This window comes from Talpa occidentalis, unplaced genomic scaffold (genome assembly GCF_014898055.3).
Source record: "Talpa occidentalis isolate TD23 unplaced genomic scaffold, MPIMG_talOcc4v2.1 talOcc4.2, whole genome shotgun sequence".
Lineage (NCBI taxonomy): Eukaryota > Metazoa > Chordata > Mammalia > Eulipotyphla > Talpidae > Talpa > Talpa occidentalis.
Window position 1 is genome coordinate 74,862,934 of NW_023602073.1, and position 27,308 is coordinate 74,890,241.

The 27,308-nt window shown below is 34.9% G+C and overlaps 1 protein-coding gene across 1 annotated transcript in view; it reads right to left on the bottom strand.

Annotated features, from left to right (window-relative positions):
- BMP5 (bone morphogenetic protein 5) overlaps positions 1 to 27,308 on the bottom strand; it is a 108,896-nt gene that overhangs the window by 42,751 nt on the left and 38,837 nt on the right. The window contains exon 2 of the mRNA XM_037520922.1: positions 12,702 to 12,894. Coding sequence (XP_037376819.1) covers positions 12,702 to 12,894 — 193 coding nt within the window. The remainder of the gene's footprint in view (positions 1 to 12,701; positions 12,895 to 27,308) is intronic.

Here is a 27,308-nt window from a genome sequence, read left to right on the forward strand (position 1 = left end):
ATACACGGCATCACACAGATTCAAAAAATGCCATATTTTAAACAATATATATGGACCTTAAGATGATGTACTTTGTAATACTGTAATAGAAATATTTAAGATGTATCATGATATGAATCAAAATATGACTAAAGTAATAGAGATAATATCAAAGATGCTGGCAAAATTCTTGAAGAAAGATTTTATGTATGGATTTAAATAAGAAATATGACATATTCATGAATATATGACATCTGATTTAAGTTGTTTACTTCATTATATTAACTTTTTTATTATGTAACAGCATTCATTACATATTAATGTCTATAAACAAATGCACATATAAAAATATTCATTTTCTTCCTCTAATTCTTTTGATTTTTGATGGGAAAAACAAATATGACCATGTGTTCTTATAATCAGGTATTTACAATAAACAAACATGCCTGGTAGCACAGTATGCTTGTAGTTTTGGAAGTTTCAAATGTTTGCATTCTCTGCTATCTACAAAGCTGAATAAATTGAGTATTTTCATCGTAAGATTAAAAATTTTATGTCTGATGCGAATTATGTCTGTTGTAAAATCATCTAGGTCTAGGATTTTATCTGTTAAAGTAACCAAAATAAATTACAGAATACTAGAACTAAGTGAGATATGAATTACTAATCCACATTATTACATTGTTGAATAGAAAAAATAAAGTGATCAATTAATTCCCATGCTCACTCAGACAAGTGGAAACCCAGGTTTCCAACTCATTTTCAGAAGTTTCTTTTATATCATGGTAATTTTTCTTCAGTCCCAAATGGTATTTTAATCTGCTCTCATTATACTTAAAAAATCATTGGTTTTTGTGTTGGAGTACTAAAAGGTTGAACTGAGTCACCATCATAACATAAAATGAGAAAAAATAGAGCAAAAGTGTGAACTGGCACATTTCACAAATCCATCCAACCATCCATCAATTCATTTATTCACTTTCAATTAAATATCCCCTTTGATGATAAATTGATATATGATAAATTTAAAACCTTATGATTTTGGATTATGGTTGGCCACAATAGAATTTTGGGTAAGATTTGGAAAGTAGAAGTGAAACAGTAGCCATAATTATGCTTGGAAGATTTCTATATGATCCACTGTTATTACAGCTTAGGTATACTGGGGAGATCTGCTGATTCACCTTATTGGTGTGGGGCAGCAGCTGGGTCTACAGTTCCTTCAGATTCCACTGAATCTCCTTATTCAGTTCTTCTGAATCCAGGGCCAGGCATGTGGACACATCTATGAGGAAGGATTTAGTAGTTAGGAAATCACCTGTGCCATTGAAGTTGGAGGATTGAAGATAGGTTCCAGTTGATTCTCATGGGTCCAGATTATTCTCATAGGTTCTACTTTATCCTTCTTTTCCCCATCTACATTCCATCTTTCCTTCTGAACTGTTTGTCTGGAGAACCTTAGACCCAGCATCTGTCTATGTGAGCAACAGCCTTACAAAGATTGTTTAGTTAATTTCCAAAATTGTGTGCAGTCAAATGCCTACAATAAATTCTTTTAGTATCATTCCACAGAGGGATTAGTTGAGAACACTTATACCATAGAAGGGTGATACTTTGTTCTCAAAGAAATAGGCACTCCAGATATGAATTTTCCCTCTCTGTCCATGAGTTTGCTGCCATGAATTTTCAGAATTCCTTATTCACTGCCATGGAATTCTACACAGCTTTGCTTCTGAGCAAGAAACCCACTTAATAGCAAATGAAGTGTGGAATGGGCTTACACTCATGGAATTCACAGGTCTTACCATGTTTCCCATCATCTTGCAGCAACTGCAGGATATAACAATAGAAGCTTACTCGATTCCATCTGGGTATCAGTTATCTTCTGTGAAAGAACTAATATCCTTCAGGAAGCTTTATATGATCTAAGTCAGCAATAAACAGGGCCAGTCCTCACAGTCAAATCTCTCTTTGGTTGAAAAACCAAGGGAAACAGAGGTGCCTCCTCTCACTCACTCTACTTGCTCCAACTAACAAAATATTTCCTTCTGGGGCTTGGGCCAGATGTTGGGCTCTAGTAGTCCAGAGCTCTCAGATCCTAAAAGCAGAGTGTTTCCCTCTAGTAGTCATAGCAATGGTTCCAGGAAATTAGAAGTTAAAATATTTACATGGGCTATCTTATGAGATATCTAAAAGGAGTCACTTTGGGCTCCTCACATTAGTGAATGACCAAACCAGTGAGGTCAAATATATTGTGTGGGATGATTGATCCCAATTATCAATGGAAAACTAGGTTTCAACAATCACAATATGGAAAAGGAAGAGCATGTCTGAAATACAAGAGATCAACTGGAACATTTCATATTATGTTTCATGTGATATAAGTCAATGGAAAACTATGGCCCAATGCAGGTATTACTGCTAATGGCCCAGACACTCAAGAAAGAATATTTGGTTTACCTCATGAGGTAAGGATGAGTTACAGTGCATGCTCAACACAAAGAGGATATGGTTCACATAGTAGAAGAAGGAAGTTATAAATAGCAGGTACAACTATGTGACTACTTGCAGAAAGGAGATTGTAATAGTTATGAGTTTAGCTTCCTTAATTTGATATAAATGTATTTGTATACATATCTAGCATTTTTTTCTTCCTTTCCCCATCTGCCTACTATCTAGTTTATGTAGTTTTGATAGCCCCTAATCTCATATATCAGTGTTGAACTTATATATATATATCAATCAAAGAGAGAATGTGTCTTGGTTAGAAAAGGAATGACCAACATCCAAAGATAGATAAAATAATTATTTTACTATTTTTTTTGGAATGGATGAATTGTTTAAGGTGCCAATTTGATAAGGTTAAACTGTTGTGGATTTGTACTTTGTTAAATTGGAACTAAAAATGCCAAAATTCTTTTCCCTCTTTGGTTCTGTGCTAAGGCTGGCCATAGAGAAATTTGTGCAGGCGCAGAAGTAAAGCAGCAGCCAAGTTTATGCTTGGGAGATTGGTAAAGTGCCAGGCTTCCCTGCTGCTTATATACATTGTCACTAATCTGCTGATTCATTTTGTTGTGGGAGAACAGCTGGACCTGATCTTTTCCAGCTTCCACTAGATCTTAGATCCATCAGTCTCTTCAAATCCTGACCCACAATTCATTCTACCAGATCACCTCCTTCAATTTCTCTACATCCTGAGCAAGGAATATGTCAAGCTTCTAGTGAAGTCTACCATCTTCCCCTGCAGATCACGCATATCATTGAAGCTGGAGGCTCAGAGATGAAATGGATTCCAACTTGTCCTTAGAGTTCTAGCTCATGCTCACAGGTTCTAGTTCTTCTTGTGCTCTCCCATTCCATAACCGTTTTTCTTCTTAACTACACATGCGACAAATTTGAGACCCATCATCCCATGTAGAAGTGACAATCTTACATGAACTGTTATAACTGCAGCAAGTCAATCACTGTAGTAAATCCCTTATTTCTTTTCACTAATAATAGCTGTTTCTCTTACTAACTGATATATTTCTGACATGTGTTAAATTATTTCCTTCTAAGCACTATGTTGAAGTCTTAATCTTGGCACCTGTGATCTTTTTGGAAATAGGATTCTTAAAGTTGTTATCAAGTTAAATGAGGCCATTACAGAGGACCCTAATCCAATCTGACTGCCTTCCTCATAAGAAGAAACAGGGTGATATTCACAGAAGGAAGACAGCAATATGAGGACAGAAACAGGTAGAAATTATGTTGACACAAGCCAAGAGACACCTAGAGTTACCAGAATCTTGAAGAGATAAGGAAGGATCCTAGCCTAAAAATTCTGGAGAGTATGGCCCTAACAACACCTTGATTTTGGACTTCAAATCTCTAGAAGAAGAAAAATATATTTGTTGTATTAAGCCATTCATTTTCTTGGTAATCTGTTATAGCAGTTTTAGGAAACTAATACACTCTCCCACTTGGACTATTTTACATGTTAAACTGGAAGTGGTCAGAAATATAAAATACTGAGAACTGGAAGAACAAAAAGGTGTCCAAAAGAGTCAGGGGTGAGGAGACTGTTGAGTGAATTAGAAAATCAAATTACAGTATGCTGAGGGGCAAATGCAATAAAAGAAAGTAAAGGGATTGAAAGCAAATTTTTGTCTAAAATATGGGTAAAAGATGTACATTTAAACAGTAGGAACACTGGGCCTCCCCGGTGGCGCAGCGGTTGAGCGCTGGGATGCGAAGCTGCCCGCAGCCTCTGCAGTGCTGGTTCGATCCCTGGCTGCTCCCCGGCCACCAGAGGAAGGTCCCACATGGCGCGCAGACCTCTCCTGCCGCCCGCTGCTCCCCTCAGCAGTGTACTTTGGTCCTTCTGCCTGCTCTGCTCCCCGCTCTGGCTCTGGTGAATTCTCTCACCCTCCCGTACTTCTGACTGTATCCAGTACTTGTATAAAATAAATAAAGAAATCTTAAAAAAATTAAAAAAAAAAAAAAACAGTAGGAACAATAAATTAAGTAGAGAGATTTCTTTTAAGGCAAGAAACATAAGAATATCTATGGGACACACTGTAATTCATAGTTAGAAGATAAAATATATACTATTTCAACATAAAAATAAATGTACACGGATAACAATGAATATTTTCCAAAGTAAGCATGATCTCTAAACACTATGCTTGGAATTTACATGTAAAACTTCTTTATCAATGAAATCATTTCTTACAAGAAAAACTGGATAAATTAATATGCATTGGATGAGTACTTACATGGGACTCCCATTCAACTCTTGCTGAAGTCTATTTTATCAAGGACAAATAAATCCTTCTGAAATAAATACTCTTGCTCATTTCAAGATGTGACAACTATTTCTCATTGATATCTTATTACTTGTTAAACAGTGTAGAACTCATGGATCCTATGAAGAGCTTTACCGTAAGTCTACCTTTATACAGCCAAGAATTGTAGCTGTAGGTAGAACTAGTATCTGCTTAAATTTAACAATGAAGTGCAAGACTATGGCTTTGCTTAATGTTACCAAAAAAATCTTCCCTTTTACTTTCCTGAGATTGTTTCTTTTAAAATGAAAATTAAAATATTTACCACATAAATCTATTTCAGGGATAAAAGGAAAACACAAATAAGATGCTACACAAAGTATTATATTTTCTTAACAGAAAACACTGATGGGGGGTAAGTGTATACATAGCAAGTTTAACATGCTATGCTGATGGCATAATTAGGATGAAAAGGAATTTGTGCAATTAATACTTTAAATGCTCATTAATAACATGAACTTATTTCTGGTTTATAGTTGCTTGCTGATTTTGATATTTTCTTTATTATAATTAGTCTTTTTTTCTGGTCCCTAATTAGGTTTTCTACATTCCTTCTATGAGTGAGACTATCCGGTATTTTTCTTTTTCTTTCTGGCTTATTTCGCTGAGCATGATCCCTTCCAGCTCCATGCGTGTTGCCGCAAAATGCATGAGAGACACACTACAGGGGTGGGGGGAAGGAGAGGAGGGATTAGGGTCAAAATAAGGGGGGTGGGAATTGTATAGGGAATATAACCAAAATGAAAATGCATCCACTGTGCAAAAAGAAAAATGATGTAAGAATTATATAAAATAAAATATAAAAATATATAAAAAAGAAATAAAACATCAGTACACATAAAAATAAAAAAATAAAAACTGTAACGATAAAAAAACATGCACTTATAAATTTTGGATATAGTAATTCATTATTTTCTTTAATATTGACCAAGTTACTTAATACAAACAATCTATAATATATCTTTGTCTCCAAATTCAAGTAGAGGAAACAATGAGGTCTAAAACTTATCAAAAGGAAGTAAATTTATTTACATTAGAAGCAATAAGATAATCATGGGCCTCCCCGGTGGTGCAGCGGTTGAGCACTGGGCTGCAAAGCTGCCCACAGTCTCTGCAGCACCGGTTCAAGCCCTGGCCGCCGGTGAGGGTCCCACATGGCGCACAGACCTCTCCTGCCGTGCCTGCTGCTTCCCTCAGCAGTGTACTTCGTCAGTCTGCCTGTTCTGTTCCCTGCTCTAGCTCTGGTGGATTCTCTCACCCTCCCGCGCTTCTGACTGTACCCAGTGCTTGTATAAATAAATAAATAAATTTTTAAAAAATAAAAGCAATAAGATATAATCAAAGAGAACTATTGTTTAGGTTACTATGGTTTCAATTCCATGTATATAAGCATGCAGATGCATATACATGTATATATACACAGGCATGTGTGTGTGTGTGTGTGTGTGTATGCCTGTATACATAGAGTGAGAGACAACAAAGAAAATTCAATAGTATAAATATTCTGGTATATAATATAGTCACACAACATTAAAATTAAATCTGGTCAAGAAAAACTTTGGGAAATTACTTAGACGAAAAGTTGTAATACTATTTCATCTCCATAAGACATGATGAACCTTACTATCTATAGTGATATCTCATTTTCCCCAAAAATACAGGATTACAACTATTTTATCTCAATCCACCTCTTTCCATCTCCTTATGCTTTGAATAACATATCAGGTCTAGTAAGAATGCAGTGATGAATACCCAAAGAAAAAGAGACATACCATACCACTTAAGAAACCTGAAGAGCAGCTCTAACATGAATCACAAATCAATCATATTATCTGTATTTCACTATGTCACATACTTCTCTCAAGAGCAGCATTTAGTAAAATGCTATATTTGGATTTGGTTTGCTGATTGATATTTTCAAATGGTGATTATTTTCTCCTCAAACAATAAATTTATAAGATAATAAATAATAAAATAATAAATTTCAGTAAAACCCAACAAACATCAATTTTTATAATATGTGATTCAAAGCTTTATCCACATTTTAAATGTACAAATGCAGATTGGTAAAAAAAAAGCAATATTAGATTAAATTGAATGACAAGGATGGCAAAAATGCAAAAACAAATTGAATTTCCACTACAAAATTTCAATCACTTTCCTCTCTGTGATAATTCCAAATAAGCAGACTCCCTGACATTACACGGTGCTATAATTTCTCCTGCTGAGAAACCTATACATGTACTACTGAAAGGGTATTTATAAAGGAAAACCCATCATTTAGCAAGAAACAATAAACAAAGAAATCAGGATATTACACACTTAATCCAAACTTTCAATGCCCTTTAATAAATGAACAAAGGTATCCAGGGCAAGTTCCTAAAAGTTCTTCCATACTGTGACTCTTTTGACCCAAGATATGTCATAGTCAAAGAGAAATTCAGGGCCTCCCTCGTGGTGCAAGGAGTTAAGACTCAGCCTGTGAAGCTATCAGCAGGCACGGCAGCCTGAGTTTTATCCCCAGCCAGGGAGCTACTCACATGGGGCAGCAGACCTCTCTTGACTCACCAGCTGCTCCCCTCAGCAGTGTATTTCAGTCAATCTACCTATTCTGTTCCCCCCTCTGTCTCTGGTGTGTCCTCTCCCTCTTCCACACACACACCTCTGGCCTGTACCCCAGTTCTTACATGCATAAATAAATAAATCTTTAAAAAGAGAGAGAGAAATTCACTCTGGCAGAAATCATTCCCTTTTTTAGGTTTATAACTTATATCTTCAAATATGATTGGATTTCTCAAACACAACAATATGAATATTTTGGCTCAGGTCATTCTTTTTTAATTGGAAGAGCTGTTCTGCCCATTGCAGAAGTTGAGAGCACTCCTAATAAAATCCCTAATTCAACATTTCTACCTCTAGATGCCAGCAGCATCTCAACCTTTAACCTCACCTATGTGAAAACCAAATAAGTCTCCAGACATTGCTAAATGTCTCCTGGAGCCAAATTGCCCCATTTGAAAACATTGACATACAGCCTGATTGCAGCACACTGAAGAAATGCAAGCTATGCTGTGTATTGTAACCTTAGAGAAAATATCATCAACCATCTGACTGTCCTGTCCTCTACACTGCTCTCAAGAGCCCATGAAATCTTCCTATGTGGAAACTGTCAATGTACATTCTAAAGTATGTCCACAGAAGAATCAAAAATCTTAAGAAAGCAGGAGGGTGTAGATGATGTAAATATGAACCTGACTGTGAATTGGAATGATGACAGCTTAACTAAATAAATCCAAGTAGTGAAGGTGGCTAATGACATTGAGCAGGATAGCTTAAAATGTTTTTACAATGCAGTTCAGATATTTATATTCAAAGCATAAAATTAGGAAAAAGTTGAATGATACTTAGCACATTTTCTGTGGGGAATATATACACATATATATGTATGTACATATGTGCATATCTATGTATGCATGTATGTGAGAAACAATTCAAGTAAAGCATTAGGACAGTACCAGACACATGGTGAATGCTCAGTAAATGGATATGCTATGGCTTCTTAGTACTAATAATGCTGGCTTTGATAATTTTATATGTATTATTTAGCTATTTATAAACTTAAACATTTTTTTAAATATTTATTTATTTATTTAAACAAGCACTGGGTACAGTCAGAAGCACGGGATGGCAAGAGAATTCACCAGAGTCAGAGCGGAGAGCAGAAAAGGCAGACTGACGAAATACACTGCTGAGGGGAGCAGCGGGTGGCAGGAGAGGTCTGCGCGCCATGTGGGACCCTTGCCCGGTGGCCGGGGATCGAACCGGTGCTGCAGAGGCTGCGGACAGCTTTGCAACCCAGCGCTCAACTGCTGCGCCACTGGGGAGGCCCCACTTAAACATTTTAAAGCTTAGGAATATTTCTTTAAGATACACCTCTCTCTCCTATTTCCTCTCCCTTCCATCTGGCTATAGAAATTCCCCTTCATCTTGAAAGGCCCAACTCAGTGGTAAATTCTTCTCAGTGGCTTCCCCCAAGTTCTCTCACCCTCCCACTTGAAGAATTAATTTTCCCTTCATTTGGATTTCCACAACACTTAGTGCATACTTACTTCATAATGCTTAGCACGTTGTAGTAGATTTATGAAAGTCTGTGTGAGGCAGGCCTACCACAGCCCCAGCCCTTAGGCTATGAGCTTTTGAGATCTTATTTACTGGGCTTTAGTGCCCTGGGTAGGCCCATGGTAGGTGCTCAGCAAAGCATGCTGAACTTAGCTGAATTAGCTAGAAAATTCAATCATGTGCAAACCTCATTTCCAATAATGTCAGATAGATGAGGTGTGACTGAGGAGCAATGCTTTCGATACAGTATTTAGGGCTGTCAGTTCTATATGCAGAGATTAAATAAGTGAAATGCAGTGTGTATTGCCTCTTTTTTTATGAAGAAAAATAAAGATCTGGATAAATATCAGAGCACTTCTTTAAATGGCACACATTTAAATAGGAGTAGGGATAAATGTTGGAGGTGAAAGTAGGAATAAAATAAATCACTTGAAAATATATCACTTGAAGAGTTTTAAGTCTCACTAACATAAATACATATGAATAAGATGACTTAATGGGCTCTTCTTCATATTTGATTACACCAAGCCATTCATAGACTAGCTGGTAAATAAACCAATGTCTTCACTGTAAAACATATCTATAAAGCCGCAGTCTGCATTACAGCAAGAATCCCCACCCTATCGCTCTTAATAATACTTTAGGGAAAGTGAGCTTTATACATATGAAAGACATACACACTCACTGTCAGATGCACCACATTCAAGAGTATGGTCTGTACCAACTTTTCAATTGTTTCTGACTTTAATTCAAGACACTAAGTAAAGAAAATCCACGAGTTTAAAGGTAGGCATTTTAAGAGGTGACCATGGCTTTGAAAATTGCCCAAGGTACTAGTTTCTTTTCTTAGCCCCATTAGTTATTGGTTTTAAAAAAATAAATGAAACCACAGATAAGCAACACTAAAACATAATAATTGGATTTAAACATTACTTTTTCAAACAGAATTTTTTTTCTGTGTATACTATAACCACATGATATATAAATGAAATATTTATGATCTATCCCTCCTCACTTTCAGAGAAAGTTAAGGTTCAAATTTTCAGGGAATTTTTCCATAGAATAAAGGAAAGAAAAAAATATTTTGGGGTCCTCCCTGGTGGCCTAGTCTCACCTCTATCATTACGGCCTGAGTTAGATCCCCGGTCAGACAGCTAACCCAAATGGTGCAGCAGACCTCTCCTGTCTCACCCACTGCTCCCCTCAGCAGTGCATTTCAGTAGATCCACCTGTTAGGCTCCCCACTCTGTCTCTGGTAAATCCTCTCACCCCCTGCACCTCTGACCTACATCCCACTTCTTGTATGCATAAAATGAATAAAAATAAATCTTTAAAAAGATTTATTTCTTTCATTTTCTGTGGGGAAAATGTTTTCCATGCTTAAAAAAAATAAGAGCCACTTATTTTTGAATCCTGGAATATTGTTTAATTTTGTTTTGATTTTGGCTCCTCTCTACCTGAAAAAGTAGTGAATATGGTTTTGTAAATAAATATATAATGAAGATGTTTCATTCTGTATTTTAGAATAGATTTAACCATACATTAAAATAAGTAAAGATTTAGTCAAATTATTCCCAAGAAGTAATACCAAAACAGCATACAGATGTAATTACAGACATTATAGAATTATAGAAACATTGAGAATAATGTATTTTAAATAAGGTATAATTAGAGAAGTAGCGAATATTCAGGTAAATATCCCACTTTTTAAGAAAAATGAAATTTCCTAAATTTAGGAAATCTGATAAGCTAAACATAATACCTATAAATACTACAAAATTATTATTAATAAAATCTTGAGTTCATTCAAAAATAAATCTATAAATTATCAATAGACTCCTCTACCAGTTCTTTATTTTCATCATTTTTATCATAAACTAAATTAAACCATTCAGATACTTAGAAAACAGTGATGAGAAAAGTTCAAAGAAGTACCTAGTGCAATGGATGACATTCAAATATCCTGAGCAGAGAGAACAATGGGCCTAAGTAAAAGTTAGAGATCAATGTAAAAGTTTGTATTTAGATTCAAATAATCAATAAATATATGCCAAAGGATAGAGACCTGGTATAAAATGTTTTCTATAAAAAATACTTAAGATATTAAATTATAGTTCAACTGCATTAAAAACAGTATAAATTGCCAAAAATAAAGATAATCCAAACATTTAGGACATGTTAATGGAAGTAGTATACTAAACATGGTTAAGAGTGATTTTACAAATAAACTTACAGACAAATACCTAGTGCTAGAGCTGAGAAAGGAAAGCAGGTCTTTCTACCTTGAAATTACAGTTTCTAAAATAATAGTATATATAGGTCAGTATCTATTAAAATATATCCTGCTGAATCGGTATTTCATAGGATAATAAGTATGAAACAAGGAAAATGAAACAATAACCAAATAATCTGAGGAATACAAGGTAAGATAAAATTGACAGGTCTCTTTAGTATAATGCTTTTCTAAGCCCTTAATATTCTTTGCATTTTGACTTTCCTAGAGGATGATCTAATGGATAGATTTTTTCCAATGCATTTTACTTTAGAAGGCATTTTTTTTCTCTATTAAATATTGTGAAAAGGCTACTATTCCATGGAACACCCATCAAGAAACTCTGTCACACTAGAAGCCCAAGAAAACCAAAAAGGCCAAGAACTAGAAATATTCACCAAAGAAAGAAGGGGACACGAGAGGGGATTTGTTAGCTGTCCTTAAATTTGATCTTATCAAAGAGGGACATAGTTTTTCACCAAAGGAAAGATCTAGTGAATAAAAACTGCCAGGAGATGGATTGCACCTCAATATAATATCAACAAAGATTTTTTTTTTAACAAAAAGTAAGAACTCTTCAACAAAAGTAGATAATCACCTGCAAAGTTATTACCAAGGAATTTCTGCACTGAGGTAAAGTCAGAGAATACTATTATGATCCTATTTATGTTCTTTGGTTGGATGACTCATTTATAGTAATTGTCAACTAAAGTTTTCTTAGATTTAATATTTCATATTATCTGTCCAATTTGGTACCATTTTGAATTAAACATTTGATAGCCACAGGCTAACTCTCATCTGTTACAAATACAATGTCTTAACCTCAAAATCCATGTAACACACATGCCATTTACTCATACAGTCTCTCCTCTGTAACTTAAAAAAAAAAAAAAATACTAAGTGGGGCCTTCCCTGGTGGTGCAGCAGTTGAGCGCTGGGCTGCGAAGCTGCCCACAGCCTCTGCAGCACCGGTTCAATCCCCGGCCGCTGGCGAGGGTCCCATATGGGGAGTCAGACCTCTCCTGCCACACCCACTGCTCCCCTCAGCAGTGTATTTCATCACTCTGCCTGTTCTGTTCCCCGCTCTGGCTCTGGTGAATTCTCTCACCCTCCCGTGCATCTGACTGTACCCAGTGCTTGTATAAATAAATAAATAAATCCTTAAAAAAAATACCAAGTGAATTAAATCATCTTAATTATAAATAATATGTATGCAGAATAAAATAGAAATTGTCTCATTTACAAAATGAGACAATAGCTTGCAAAGCAAACATGGGGAAAGATAAGGTGTTTTGGTATATAGGTTGGTGTCAGAAATAAGGAAAAACTGAAATGTATAAAGTATGTATAGATAATTACTGTGACTTTTAAATATGTCTATACAAGGCCTTGAATGTCATTACACTGTGAAAATATGATTTAAAGGATCACACGGGTTATCACTGAATTTAAGCACAATTTAAAATTCGTTTGCTAGGATAAAAAGTTAGTTGTAAAGTTTATACCTATTTGTGTATTCCTTGATGATCTGATATATACTAATCTTAATTGTTTCATTTTCAAATCGATTGTTGCTACGGTCCTTATATATCCGAAATTCAGCTGCTGTCACGGCTTCCCCATGAGGAATTTGTGTAAGATCAAACCGGAATTCTTTATAATGCCTTCGCTGGTGAGAAAAGTCCTTGTCTCTTTCAACTAGAAATAAAAAAAAGGAAAACAAATTAGTCCTTTATAAAATATGCAAATTAATGGCAAATTCTCAGATTTGAAAATGGAAACAAACAAGCCAGCTATTATAAAACTAGAAAAACACTAAAACCACAGAATCATACATGTTTCCAGTTGAAGGAAATTCCAAAAACCAATAGCCTTTACTTCAAAGCAAAATAACCTCTGTGGTTTTATACAAATTCCTGCATCCTAAATGGAAAGGCTATCCAAATATGTTTTTAAAAATGAGGTGGTAAAGTGATTACAAGTATTTATCAGGTGCTGGAATACTGAAGGGTTCAGATAGGAATCAGGACTATGTTATAGAAAGTTCCAGAGTTCCATGTGAAGTCACTGGTGACATTTAACACAGCCAAGGGAGCTAGAAAGGAACAAGGACTAAGGATTGCTGGCACATAGGCCTATTTATAGCATTTTATAGGACAAGTAAATAAAACTTATCCACTTTCATAAGAATGGTTATTTCTAGAATGTCTTCCTCAGAAGAATTTTTCCTTCTTTTGCTAATAAAATGTTCTTTTAAAAATAAGTTCTTATGAGATTTTTTTAGTACAACTTCTTTATTATAGAGCAACGTAAAGCACCCCCAAAGACCTCAAAGACCTCTGTCTGTTTTTACTCAAAATTGAAAAGCACACATATTTTCCTTCTTCAGCAACCTTCTTACCAAATAAAGTCAGAGAATTTTCCTCTTGGGTATATTAAGAAATGTTGAAGAATTTAGGATAGTAATTGTCAGGCATATTACCTGATTTTATAAAATAATGTACTACCTGATACAGTTTATATATTCTGGGTACCAAAAATATTCTTTAAATATTACATGTTTAGGGGCCTCCAGGGTGGTGCAGGGGTTAAGATGCAGCACTATGAAGCTATCCACAACCACTGAAGCATGAGTTCTATCCCCTGCCAGGTAGGTGACCCACATGGTGCAGCAGACCTCTCCCTACTCACCCGCTGCTCCCCTCAGCAGTGTATTTCGATCTGTCTGCCTGTCCTGTTTCCCGCTCTGTCTCTGGTGGATCCGCTCACCCACCACACCTCTGGCCTGTACCTCAGTTCTTGTATGCATAAATAAATAAATCTTTTAAAAAAACACAAAACTATATAAAATTTTAGCAATGTAAATTTATCTTATGGAATTACCTTTTTCAATATTGGTAGCTTTCACCCAAATCTGTTATCCAGAATAATATAGGACAAGATTATCCTAAAAAAATCCACAACATAGTGAGCAAAATGTTATAAAATTGTAACCAATAATGTCTTTTAATGTTTCCAGTCACATGCTTTATTTATTTTTTTAAGATTTATTTATTTATGCACACAAGAACTGGGATGTAAGCCAGAGGTGGGGGTGGGCGGGGTGTGTGTGAGAGGATTCACCAGAGACAGAGTGGGGAATAGAACAGGAAGCTCTGAAATAAAAATAAAAATAAATTTCCGTCGTTATTCTAAATTTCCAGTTTTTTAATCTAAGCTATTTAGTCTAACCCCATAAGGAGGTAAATTTTCAGAGTTTAACAAAATTTTATATTAAACATACCACATAGAATACAATCGTAGTGAAAATTTGTCCAGTGGTTCAAATTTTCATATGCTACTACTCTGAACCATAATGTCCATGAGACATTTATGAGTGAGTAATGGAATAAAATTTGTATTTACATAGCCTTGCATTCCTAACGATGCTCACAAATAGTCACAAGGTAATCTCAAAGAGTAATACAGGGAAGATGTCAAACATTAATATCTCTGACTTAAGAATAAGAAATTGGGCGGTGACAGCTAGGTGTTTCCCAATATCTAACTCTTTGTTCATGTCCGTACCACCTATGTAATGACATCTTAGTGTTCTGCACTTAGAGACTAGTTGTTAGTATACATAAACAATGTTTCTCAGCAGCAGCAGCACACACACACACACACACACAAGAACAGACTATAATATCAAGGGTTGGATAACCAGTGTGTCATTAGCATCCAACACAATATAATGACCTACTCCAGAGTAATCTAAGTATTGGTTGAATAAAAGATTGTATGAATGGATCAAAATCTGACTTCGTATCATCCTGCTAATGACTGAAGGCTTAAAGGTTATTTAGCTCCCACTTGTTTGAAATATATTTCAATTGTCACAACTGTATTTAGAGGCAATGACATGTAACTGAGAGAGAACAGATTTCACACCAGGTTCAAGATTTCAATTCCCAAGCCCTCAACAACACAACTCTGATTATTTGGCTTTTTTATTTTCCTGAGATACTTTTGTGTAGTCTAGTTATCACTTTAAAAATTTGCACTTCTTGGGCCTCCTTGGTGGCGCAGCAGGTTGAGCGCAGCACTGTGAAGCTGTTCGTAGCCTCTGCAGTGTGGGTTCAATTCCCCGCCAGCAAGAAACCCACATGGCGGGGTTTCTTACCCCAGCTTTTGTATGAAAATAAATCTTTTAAAAAAAAATTGTACTTCTTTCTGTGCTTTCATTTTGTTCTGTGGTACTTTTACTCTCCAGAGGAAGCTCTATTTCTGGTCTATGTTCATACTTCTAGAACTTATTCCCTACAATCTTTGTTATACCAAGTGCTTTATATTCACTTTTTAATATTGGTGACACTTATTATCTAAAGAAAATTTTACGAATAAATATGACTGTATTCATAACTTGATTTAATATTGTGTAAGACTACATTAGTATACAAAATCATCCTTTTACTATACCATATTTTAAACATTTCTTTTTTTTTTTTTAAGATTTTTTTAAAAGATTTATTTATTAATTTATACAAGCACTGGGTACAGTCAGAAGTGGGGGAGGGTGAGCGAATTCACCAGAGACAGAGCGGAGAGCAGAACAGGCAGACTGACCAAGTACACTGCTGAGGGGAACAGTGGGAAGCAGGAGAGGTCTGCACACCATGTGGGACCCTCACCCGGTGGCCAGGGATTGAACCGGCACTGCAGAGGCTGCGGGCCGCTTCGCAACCCAGCACTCAACCACTGTGCCACCGGGGAGGCCCCATATTTTAAACATTTCTAACTTACCAAGTGAATCCCTCTATATCCCAAACTTTTCTCCACCAGACACATCATAAGCAACGCTATTAAAACAGAGGAAAAAGAACATGCACACCCATTTTATATTCCTTAGATAAAAGCTTTTAATAAGAGATGTTCTTGCCTTGTTCATATTGTGATGATTGGATAAGTATTAAGCTTTCTGTTTCAGTGGGTTATTACTATAACTCACTGCAATTGCAAATGACTTGGGGAGCTTTAACAAGAAGAAAACATCAGAAAAACATGTATAATATTTGTGGGTTTTGTTCACATTATAGGAAATATTTAGTCCTTTAAATTAACTCTAACTTATTGATCAACTGAACACCGTGAATTTCCCAAATCATATATTTTATCGTTTCTAATAAAATCTGCATTATCAGCTTGAAGTACGTAACACTTCATAAAAACCCTAATTGTATTCTTGTTTAGCGATAGCAAAGAGTATGTTACCGGACAAAAGAAAGAAAACCACATAAAACAGAACTAAACAAGAGTCAGAGGGATAGCTCATTCAACCCAGACCCAGATTTGTCAAAGGAGATAAAATTACATAAGTGTTAAGACAGACTGAGACCAGGAGGTTAACATTTTTCTCTAGTGGAGACCATTTATTTACCCCATACCATGGATACCAATTCTCTCATGTGAAGAGGAAAATTGAGATTAGTAATAAATATAACTAGATTTAAAACATATCCTGTATCCATCAATTCACACAGGAAAACTATGTTTTTATATATTTTAGTGAGGTAACATTGGTTTATAGCACTGCGTGCAATTCAGAGGTATAGGTCACACCTCTTTGGAAATATGTTACCATACTTTATCCACTACCAAGGAACCCATAGACACCTACCATAGTTCATTTGGCACTCTGCCTTCTTTGCTCTCCACCTTTCCCCTCTTACAGGTAGCCTAATTATACATTCAGATTTCTAGGATATATTTTTGGATTAGTTTTGTCTGATCCTTTGTTTTGTTTCTCTATAGCTCAACTGTAAGTGAAGCCATATGGTATTAGTCTTTCTCCTTCTGATGTATTTCCCTTAGCACAACCCCCTCTACTTTCATCTACGGTGATGCAAATGTAAAAGTTCATCTTTGTTTATAGCCGAGTAGTATTCCATTGTGTATATATCCACATCTTCTTCATGCCCTTCTCTGTTCTTGGGCACTGAGGCTATTTCCACAATTTGGCTATTTTAAATAGTGCTGCAATGAACACTGGAGTAAACATATCCATTCCAAATAGTTTTTATGCATTCTTGTAAATACATAATATTTGAGAAACCTCCTACTGCTTTCCACAGGGGCTGGACCAGTCTATATTTCCCCAACAGTGTATAAGTGCTCCTCACTGATATTTGTTGTTTCTAGTCTTCTTAATATGGGCCATTCTCACAAGTATGAGATGGTATCTCATTGTGCTTCTGATTTGTATTTCCCTGATGAAAAGTAATAACAGACATTTTTTTTTCATATACTTGTTGGCTATCTGTGTGCCTTCCTTGGAGAAGTGTCTATTTAATGAAAAGTACATTTAAAGAGAGAATACAATGACTTGTCCAAACTGTTATTTTCACATCTTCAACAGGTTACATTTTGTCAAATAACCATATATCCACTACACTAATGCTACATTCTCTTTTCACGTTTTTATTTATGATACTTGATTTGAAGCCAGGTGTAAACCAAAAAATATAACCATTTAAATTAAACAATTTCATCAACATACGATTGCTAATTTATTTGAACTGAATGAGGCCAAAAATGCTCTCTACAAAAAGTTAAAATAACTGCTTTACTCCAAAGATACACACACAGACTCATAGAAAATCACCAAGTATTCAGCAAAATTTATACAATTTACAGCTCAAAGCAATTAAAATGATGGTAGTAAATATACCTACATCTGCTTCTAAGAACCTGTTTTTTGTGAATTATAAACATTTCTATCTATGTGAACTACAACTACCTAGAGGAACTGAAAGCTTACCTACACTGACAGAAACAGAGAATGAATTTATTATTATAGTTTGGTTTTAAAAAGTAGTAACATCAAAGCATATCAGTGGTAAAATATGAATCAAAAGATTCATATTCTATGATTAATGAACTGATAGTGAAGAGAAACAGGATTGACTGTATATAAGCCCCAAACTACATTCTAAATGCTCTAGCCAAAGTTCTGCAAAGATTAAACTTCTTGTGTTTAAAGACATACACCGAAATATTTTATTGTTGAGCTATAACTGAAGTTAATCATTGATAGCAATCTCCTCTTTTTCCACAAGCAGATATCTCTCTAATGACTTTATCATTAATAGACTTTGGATAAAAATATCCTGGCTGAATATTTTTGTGCCTACAATGTCTGAAGAATTAATTAACAGAGAATTACAGTTTTATCTATTTAGTGATTTATCTGCAGTTTTAAGGAGATGCATTCATGGGCAATCAGTCTTAATCTCCCACACAAGGGCTGTAACTTGGAAGACAAATAAAATCAGTAGCTGCAAGGCAAAGATAGCATTCTCCCAGGAGCCCAGCCAGCTGTTGAAAGAATACAGATCACTGTTTGCTGCTGAGTGCAAAAAATCATTAAGAGATTATTCATAGAATTATTACTTATCACTGCTGCATTTTAAGTAAAAAAAAAAAAGCAAAGATATATTGTGACCACCAAGATATATCACTTCACAAGACATCCTTCACTTACTAGTCCTTTGAGAAGCATAAAGTTGGTCCTATAAAGGCCTATTCATTGGTCAGTGAATGCACATGTACATGTTTGCTTGAGTGGATAACCACTCCAGAGAGTATGGTAAACTCCACATTCCAAAAACCCTAAGAGCCTCTTCACGCCAAAACAACATGTGATCAGCAAGACAGAAAACGGTCCCCTGAATGTTTTGTTTCAAGAACAATTTCAGCTGACTTTCAAATGTTCTATAGTTAAAACACTCTTGCACTCATTAATACTTATGAGTACAGCGTTTTTTTTTTTTTAAAGATTTATTTATTTATACAAGCACTGGGTACAGTCAGAAGCATGGGAAGGTGAAAAGAATTCACCAGAGCCAGAGCGGGGAACAGAACAGGCAGACTGATGAAATATACTGCTGAGGGGAGCAGCGGGCACGGCAGGAGAGGTCTGAGCACCATGTGGGACCCTCCGGCGGCCGGGGATCGAACCGGTGCTGCAGAGGCTGCGGGCAGCCTTGCAGCCCAGCGTTCAACCACTGTGCCACCAGGGGAGGCCCTGAGGACAGCTTTTTTAAGAGAAATCTTAAAAGGATGAGATGGCTAAATAATTTAAATATCATAATGGAATCACTAAACAAATTGGTTTTCTGAATTGATTTAATATTTGTATATGATTTTGAAATTTGCAAAATTTAATTATCCAATATTTATACATTGTTATACTTTAAAAATTAATAAGCAATTCAGGGACAAAAGAATGAAGTCTTACATAAAAACTTTGGAATTGTGCTAACAATAATGTCGTGATCCAAATGCCCTCTTTAGAATTCATGGGCCCAGTACTCAGACTTCAGTGGTTATTTAGAACATCATCATATAAAAGCCACACATATCAAGCATTGATATGAAATTTAATACATTTAATAATCAAGGTAATAGTAAATAAGAAATAACAATTAATGATTGCTTTCATGAAATTAATATATTTAAATTTTTTGTTCCATCCTTATTTGCACCAGTAAGGTGAAGCTTCCATTACCTCCACAGGTAAGGAATTAGTTGACTACAAATGCACTCTGCCTTACTTAACTCTCAGCAAGTTCTATTTTTCGTTGTATTCAATCTCTTTCTCTCCACCCTATGTCAATGTCCCAGACAATAGACACTGAGAACATCCCATAGATAAAATTCATCATGAAATGGATTCACAGGAAGCCTCAATAAAAAAGTGTTGAAAAAGACTCATTGGAATTGTTAGGAGATCTGGGTGAAAATTCAAACAGGCTGGGTTTTGTTCTGGAACTGGATTATCTGCAGGAAGCAGAATCAATTTTGTTATTGGTATTTTAGTAGTTTTCTTCTAGAAAGAGGAAGAGAAGATAAAGCCATAATTGGTAAAGAAACAACAGTTACTAATATTACCCACAAAAGGGAATGTTGAGTAATTTTTGTGTATAAACAATGTTCTTGGTTTTTTTTTTTTTTCACTTGTGCTCAGACATGACTGTGAAGTGATCCTATTTTTGTCTTTCTCCCTATGGTGACAGAGTGCTCTAGACCAATATTAGTGTTCTGGGAAATTGCTCACGTTCCACAAGAGAACTGTGAACATCAGGTCAGCTGATAGCAACTCAACAGCCTAGCTGACAGGTCCAGTCCATCTCTGTGATGTCAAGGGCTGCTTTTCTCTTTCTCGCCTCCATATATACTCATCTGAACTATACTGAAAAAAAGCTGCTCTGCTGTTTCTATATTTGTTCAATCTCAAGATATTTATTGGATAACTCTGGGCCAAACCCTAGCAGGAAGATATAAGAAGCAAAGAGACAGGATCTCAGGATAAGAAGGCAGACATGGACAGGGATAATTATGATTCAATTGTGGTGAGCTGATGCTGGATATATGTACTATATGGCAGAATAATAATAAAGAAAGGAACAACACATTCTGCAGGAGATTTCAAGTCTAGGGGGTCAGCAGTGGAAATGAGGAACAGCATGAGTTTACTTAGAACCTATCACTGTTTTCAGTATTCCTACTCCTTCAATGCATTCTATATTCTATATTTAAAGACAAGATGATTTCACTTATAGGAGGAATATAGGGGAACCATATAAGGGATCAAGGAAAAAATAATAACAATAAAAACAAAACAAAAATAAACAAACAACTATACATCAGAGTATTCTGCAGGAGAGAGGGAGGGAGAGGGATCAAGATGAGGGTGGGATGAGCACAATGGACTATGGTGATGGTGCATGGGTGAATTGGTGGTGGGAATTCTATGGGGACTACACCTGAGAAAAGAAAGCAAACATTGTAAAAATTAAAAAAAAAATGAACAATGATGTAATATATGTAAAAGGAAAGAAAAGGGAGAGATTTGAAAATTGAAAATTAAAAAAGCATAATAAAAAAAAGACAAGAACTTACTTTATTCTTTAATCAGTATCACCTAACATAGGCAGGTTTACAGTCAACACTCAAATAGCTTTAAGAGTTGAATGAATTAATGATTTCTCAGTCATCTCCCTTTTCTAAATTGATGGTTTGATTACCCTTTACACTTTCCTCTAACTAAATGCTTTTCCGGGCCTCCCCTGCTGGCACAGCGGTTGAGCGCTGGGTTGCGAAGCTGCCTGCAGCCTCTGAAGCGCCGGTTCGATCCCCGGGCGCCGGGTGAGGGTCCCACATGGCGTGCAGACCTCTCCTGCAGCCCGCTGCTCCCCTCAGCAGTGTATTTCGGTCCTTCTGCCTGTTCTATTCCCTGCTCTGGCTCTGGTGAATTCTCTCACCCTCCTGCGCTTCTGACTGTACCCAGTGCTTGTATAAATAAATAAAAATTAAAAAAAAAAACCAACTAAAATGTTTTTCCTATTTTCAGCAGTCTAAATTTTACCACTACTTAAAATGCAAAGTTCAAGTGTCACAAAGATGACTGAGCATTTTTATCCAAATTAATTTCTTCTGCTGGTAACCCCTAGTACTTTTTCTATGAACTTTATTTTGATAATGGAGATGACATAATACTGTGGTTAAGTACTGGATTTGTAGTAATTAGAAAAATGAATTCAACTTTTGTTTCCAACTTATTAAAAGGATATAATGTTAAGATATGCCTTATGTGCCCATCATTAATATAAAAGTAGGTTATAAAAGGCCTACTTCACAGTATGTTATAAAGGTTGAATGATATTTGAAAGAAAGAATCTATTTCCTAGAACATAGCAAGTTCTCAAAAAGTAGTACCTCTCATATTAAGCACTTTCCATTTGCATTTTTATTAATTAAGCCATCTTATATTTCCCCCATGAGTTAGAGATTTCAGAAAAAATATCCACATTTTCTTTGCATTTGTTTCTTTTCTTTGTATTGTTACACATGTTCCAAACAGAACTTTTTATATAGTGAATGGTCAATAAAAGTTTAATTATATAATTGCTTCCTGACCTAAAACATGGCCATTTTTGTTTTCAAATGTTAATTTCTTTACCTGGAATATAGGTTTATTAAGAAAGTGGATTAATGTTATTTTTTAAAATTGTTATAGTGGAGTTAAGAAATGTTCAAGCTATGGGGCCTGTCTGGTGGCACAAGCAGTAAAAGTCTCAGCGCTATCAAGCTATCACCAGCCACTGCCATGTGAGCTCCATCCCAGGCTAGGGAGCAACCCACATGGCACAGCAAACCTCTCCTGTCTTGCCCACTGTTCCCCTCAGCAGTGTATATCAGTAGATCTGCCTGTTACCTAGCTCATGTAAGCATAAACACTCCAGCTCTTGCAAGCATAAATAAAAACTAAATCTTAAAAAAAGGAAAACTTCAAGTTAGATTTTACATTTCTTAGAAAATAATTATTTGATAATTTATTGAAATACTTTACATTTATAATGTAGAGAACAGAAGAGCACATACTTTGACATTCACATATTTTCATCCATTCCAATTTACTGGTTCTGACACAATCCCTCTTTAAAGAGATCTGAAAGTTTTATCCCTGAAGATGACAATGCATCCTGAAGTGTTGAAAATATTTTGTATTGTTTTAATTGTAGGCATTTTATAAAAGGAAATAAAAATTTGGATTTTTAAATATTTATCTTTTGTGGGTTAAAAATAATATTAAACTTCAGAAATTATTTTGGAATACTTACATATCTGATTAAATAATTTTATACAATAAAAATGATTACTTAATGATGAGTGAATATATTTAGTATATAAATATTGAATATCAATCATATTGTGCACAAATAAGAAATGTTTTTGTTGTCCTGTAAGAAGCCACTGTAAAGCACAAATGTCTGATAATCACCCTTTAGTAAATATTTAGTTTGCATGTTTTCTTTAGTGGAAAAATCTGTGGGTTTTATAGATTGCTTTGTAACTAGAGGTCAGTCATTCTAATCTCACCAGATTTCACTGAATGACTACATGAATTATGCTCCTTCAGAAAAATAAAACAGTCCATTTTTAACCATCTAAAGGTGACTAAGATTACAGCAAGTGGATATACACCAAAGAACCTTCTTTTATATCTTGAATACAATGATATGATAATTTATCTACAGTGAATACTTGTGGTTATCTGACAAAAACAGGTCAAAGGTTTTGTGAGGTTTTTTTTTTTTTTTTTTTCTAAAATTGCTTACTGACTTCTCTAATGACTGATAATTGAAAACAGAGACTGGAGCTATCAAATGTGGTGGTTGACAGATAAGCAGTAGATTAATACCAATACTTGGTTAGGAGACACTATAAGGGCAGGAGTCACAGGAATTAGCTATTGTGCTACTGTGAAAAGACAGACATCAAAAAGCCTATTATCCCCTTAATAGCTCTTCCTCAAGCTTGAAATCCATTTTCATTTCCTTTGGTTATAATTTAGAAATAATCTTAATGTCATTTTACCCATGGTGTCAAAGGAAAGTCACTTAACCTATGTCTATCAAAAATTAGTGTCTGCATATTTTTGTTTACATTATTAAAATATTCACATTACATTTTTAGTATATTCAATGTTAATTTTGGAGAATTTGAAAACATTTCAGGAAAAAGGTATACTTAATCAAAAAATGAAAAACTCAAACCCTTGACAATTAAATTTGTTCCAAATTTCTCTATGGAGGAAAAATGAAGTAGGTTTAAGACAAAGTTTGCATAGTACAAAGAATATGAGAATTTTTTTAACTGGACAAATATATTTTTCAAATTAGCAGTTTTAAATTGGTCTGATAGCTCTTATAGAGTTCATTCAAGTTCACTCTGGTTCAATCTGTCTTTTTGAAACAAAAGCACACTATAATTTTTTTCTGCCAAATAGCTTGCATCAGTAAAGTTTGGTATGTGGAAGGAGGTAACAGAAAAATATGATTATAAATAATGATGTAGAAAGTTATTAAGGACACTATTATTAGGCTTTATAAGGTTTTAAAGTAGTGGGGAAAAGTGATATAGAGGAATACATGATATTTGTATCCCATAACAAATACAAGGGTAGCTGATTTATCTGTTTTGCTTAGGCAAGAACCACAAGCAGCCACTGGTGACCCAGCTTTGTTTCCTAAGAAGTGCTTATTTGCTGTCTCTCTCCCCAATTGGACTTTAAGCTTGGCCACAGCAACGTTTTTGCTTGGTTCATTACTGTACATCTGGCTCCTACCTTAATCACTGGCACACAGTTGTTCCAAATGTATGTGAAATAAATTAATATAGGAATAAATGTCTGGTTCTTAATTTTTTTGGTTGTTTCAAATACAAGAATGAATACAAAAATATAGACCCTGTTAATCCAACTTAGCCAAAACAGAAGCTCTCAACCATTTATTCTTATGTGAGCCCGCCAATGTTACAACATAGAATTAGTTTTAATGGTATGTTTCATTTTTCCTTTCTTTTTGAAAAGAATCCAAATAAATAAGGAAAACAGTATTTCTAATGCTGCATATTTACTGCATTGTATTTATTGTCTGTCTTATAGTAGCTATTTGGTATTTAAAAACATGCTAGAACAATAGACGCTCTGATTCTTAAATAAATATATCACTCTTAGAGGACAAAAGGTAATAGAAAAATCCCATTGCTCTTATTTTATAGTTATTCATAGAATTGTATTTTAAATAATTTATAGAGTTAATGTTGTAAAAGATATCTACAGTTTTTAAATACAATAATTCATATTTGTAATTTTCTCTAGTTGCATAAACAGACAGTAAACTCATTCCTCCATAATATATACATGTTATACAATCAAATTTTTGATAACATTTATAACTTTTTAATCTCCTAAAGTACTGAAAATAGTTGGTGACTTCAAAAAATTTTCTTTTTATAATGAAAAAATTATAACTGCTTTTGTCTGGTATCTTTGTCCAACATCATCCTTGAAAGTGAAACTTCACCAATGTGTATGTTTACAGATATTACACTCTTTGCTTTAACATTTCTCTAGAGCACATTAAAATTGTGAGCTAGATGAATCAATATAGTGCATTAAAAATGTTTTTTATAATTGGAGAGCAATATCAGAACATGTGCTAGATTTAATAAAGAGGTAACAGGTGCCAAAATCAATAAAGAAATCACACAATCTTCCCACATTTATTGAATGAGACCATGCTGTAATTAGAGACAAGGGATCCTCAGCAGTCTCAGGTCACAGGTATTCATATGAGCAGTCTCATATTTTGGTTCATCTGGTTTCACACTCTTGGGCTTTTCCTTTGTATTGGGATTTCAGGTCAACCACAAAACTAAAGCAAAATTCAGCTAAGAATCATTGAGCAGTATCTGGTTTTGAGTTCAAACTATACAAATCCTCCAAGTTTCTTAAGATGCACACCTGGAAAGAACAATAAGTCTTCTGAGATTGGAGTCAACCGATCTCATATTAGATTCAGATTTAATAACTTCCTGAGTTTCCAATCCAATTTTATATTACTTATCAGATGGCCTATTTTCTGATGCTTTTCGTTGCTCTAAGTTTAACTTGTTCTTCATGTTATTTAATAATCCATCCAACTAACTCACATACACTGTTACATAAAAAGCCAAATGCAGCAACAGAAAAATTTGAGTACCAAGTTTGCTAAACCTCATAGTCAACAAAAGGGTTAGGAACTGGTGATACCTAGCATCCCCGGAACTGAGTATGACGCGTAGGTATGAGTATGGGGTTAAAATAAATGTTTAAAATACAGGTGCATTTCCTGATTGCCTTCCACATCTGTGCTGCTGAGTTACTGCACTTCCCTATATAAGTTTTTACATTGTCTGGAGAGGGGAACACTGTGTTATCACCAGCACAGTTGAGACTATAGCAGTAGAGAATTAGACAAACTTATGTCTACTAATGTTGAGTTCTCAGACCTCTTTCCTCATTTGTTTGCCAGAATGTTGAGAGCAAGGCTTATACCTTCCAGACAAGAGAATGAAACGATACTGTCAGTCTAGTCTAACAATACTGAGAGGAAATTCTCCACGAAATGGCAAGGAAAATCTTCAAGACAAAATGGTATGGACAAGTTCCCTTATATGCTAAAGTTTCTAATCAGTATTTTAATGTATCATTATTATACAAGCACAAGCAAAGATCACTAAATCTATTAGAAGATTTCTATCTCAAATATAGAGATAAAAACCAATTTTTAAACAAGAAACCTATAGGAGCTGCAAAAATGAACTACCAAAACATATTAAGATAATAATAGCTTTGAAGAGATAAGAGAAGCTATTCCATGTGTGGAACTATGAAAAAAAAAAAACAGATCATCAATGTTAAAACATTTCTTCATATATATATAAAAATGAAAAGCAATCTCAATCCAAAATAGTATATTGAAGAGATTTTTAAGAAAGAGGACATTTGGCCAAAGGAGTGGAAAACAGGATAGAAAGATCTTTAAAAAAAAAAAAATGAAAGAAAGGATTAATCCAGAATTAACCATAATAATAGTTGTTCACATAAAAAGGAATAAAAAAATAGGAAAATGGAAATCATCAAATAAATAATTCAGTTCACTGATCAAAAATGCAAAAGTTTCAACATTAGAAATTTTTATTGTGTGGACAAACAGAAGATTATACAACCTTCCAGATACAAAACACAAATCAATACACAGGGATCAGGAATAAAAATGGATTTAAATTTCTTAAAAACAACACTGCAATCTAAGCATCAAGGAGACAATGATTTCAGAATCTCAATCAAAAATTAATTTCACCCTAGAATTGCATATACAACTAAATTATCCATAACATAAAGCCACAAAAATGATTCTTTCTGACATAAAGGAAATTAATAATTTGATCCATGCTCCTCCCCCCCAAAACACACACACACACACACACACACAGGAAACAAAAATTCTTTCTTGGAATGTCCTGAAAATTTTGCTCCTGCAAAACAAGGTAGTCAGAAAGAAAATCAAGGTATGAGCTTGAGGAAGAGAAGTTTTAAGGAACAAAAACAAAGATAATTACCAGAATGGTTATGAAGGAAAGAGAACAACTATCTTCCAGAAACAGAAGGCAAAGTCTATGGAAGAGACTAGTGACTCAACAGGAAGGTACATTAAGGCTAACACCACAAAGGTCTCATTCCCATT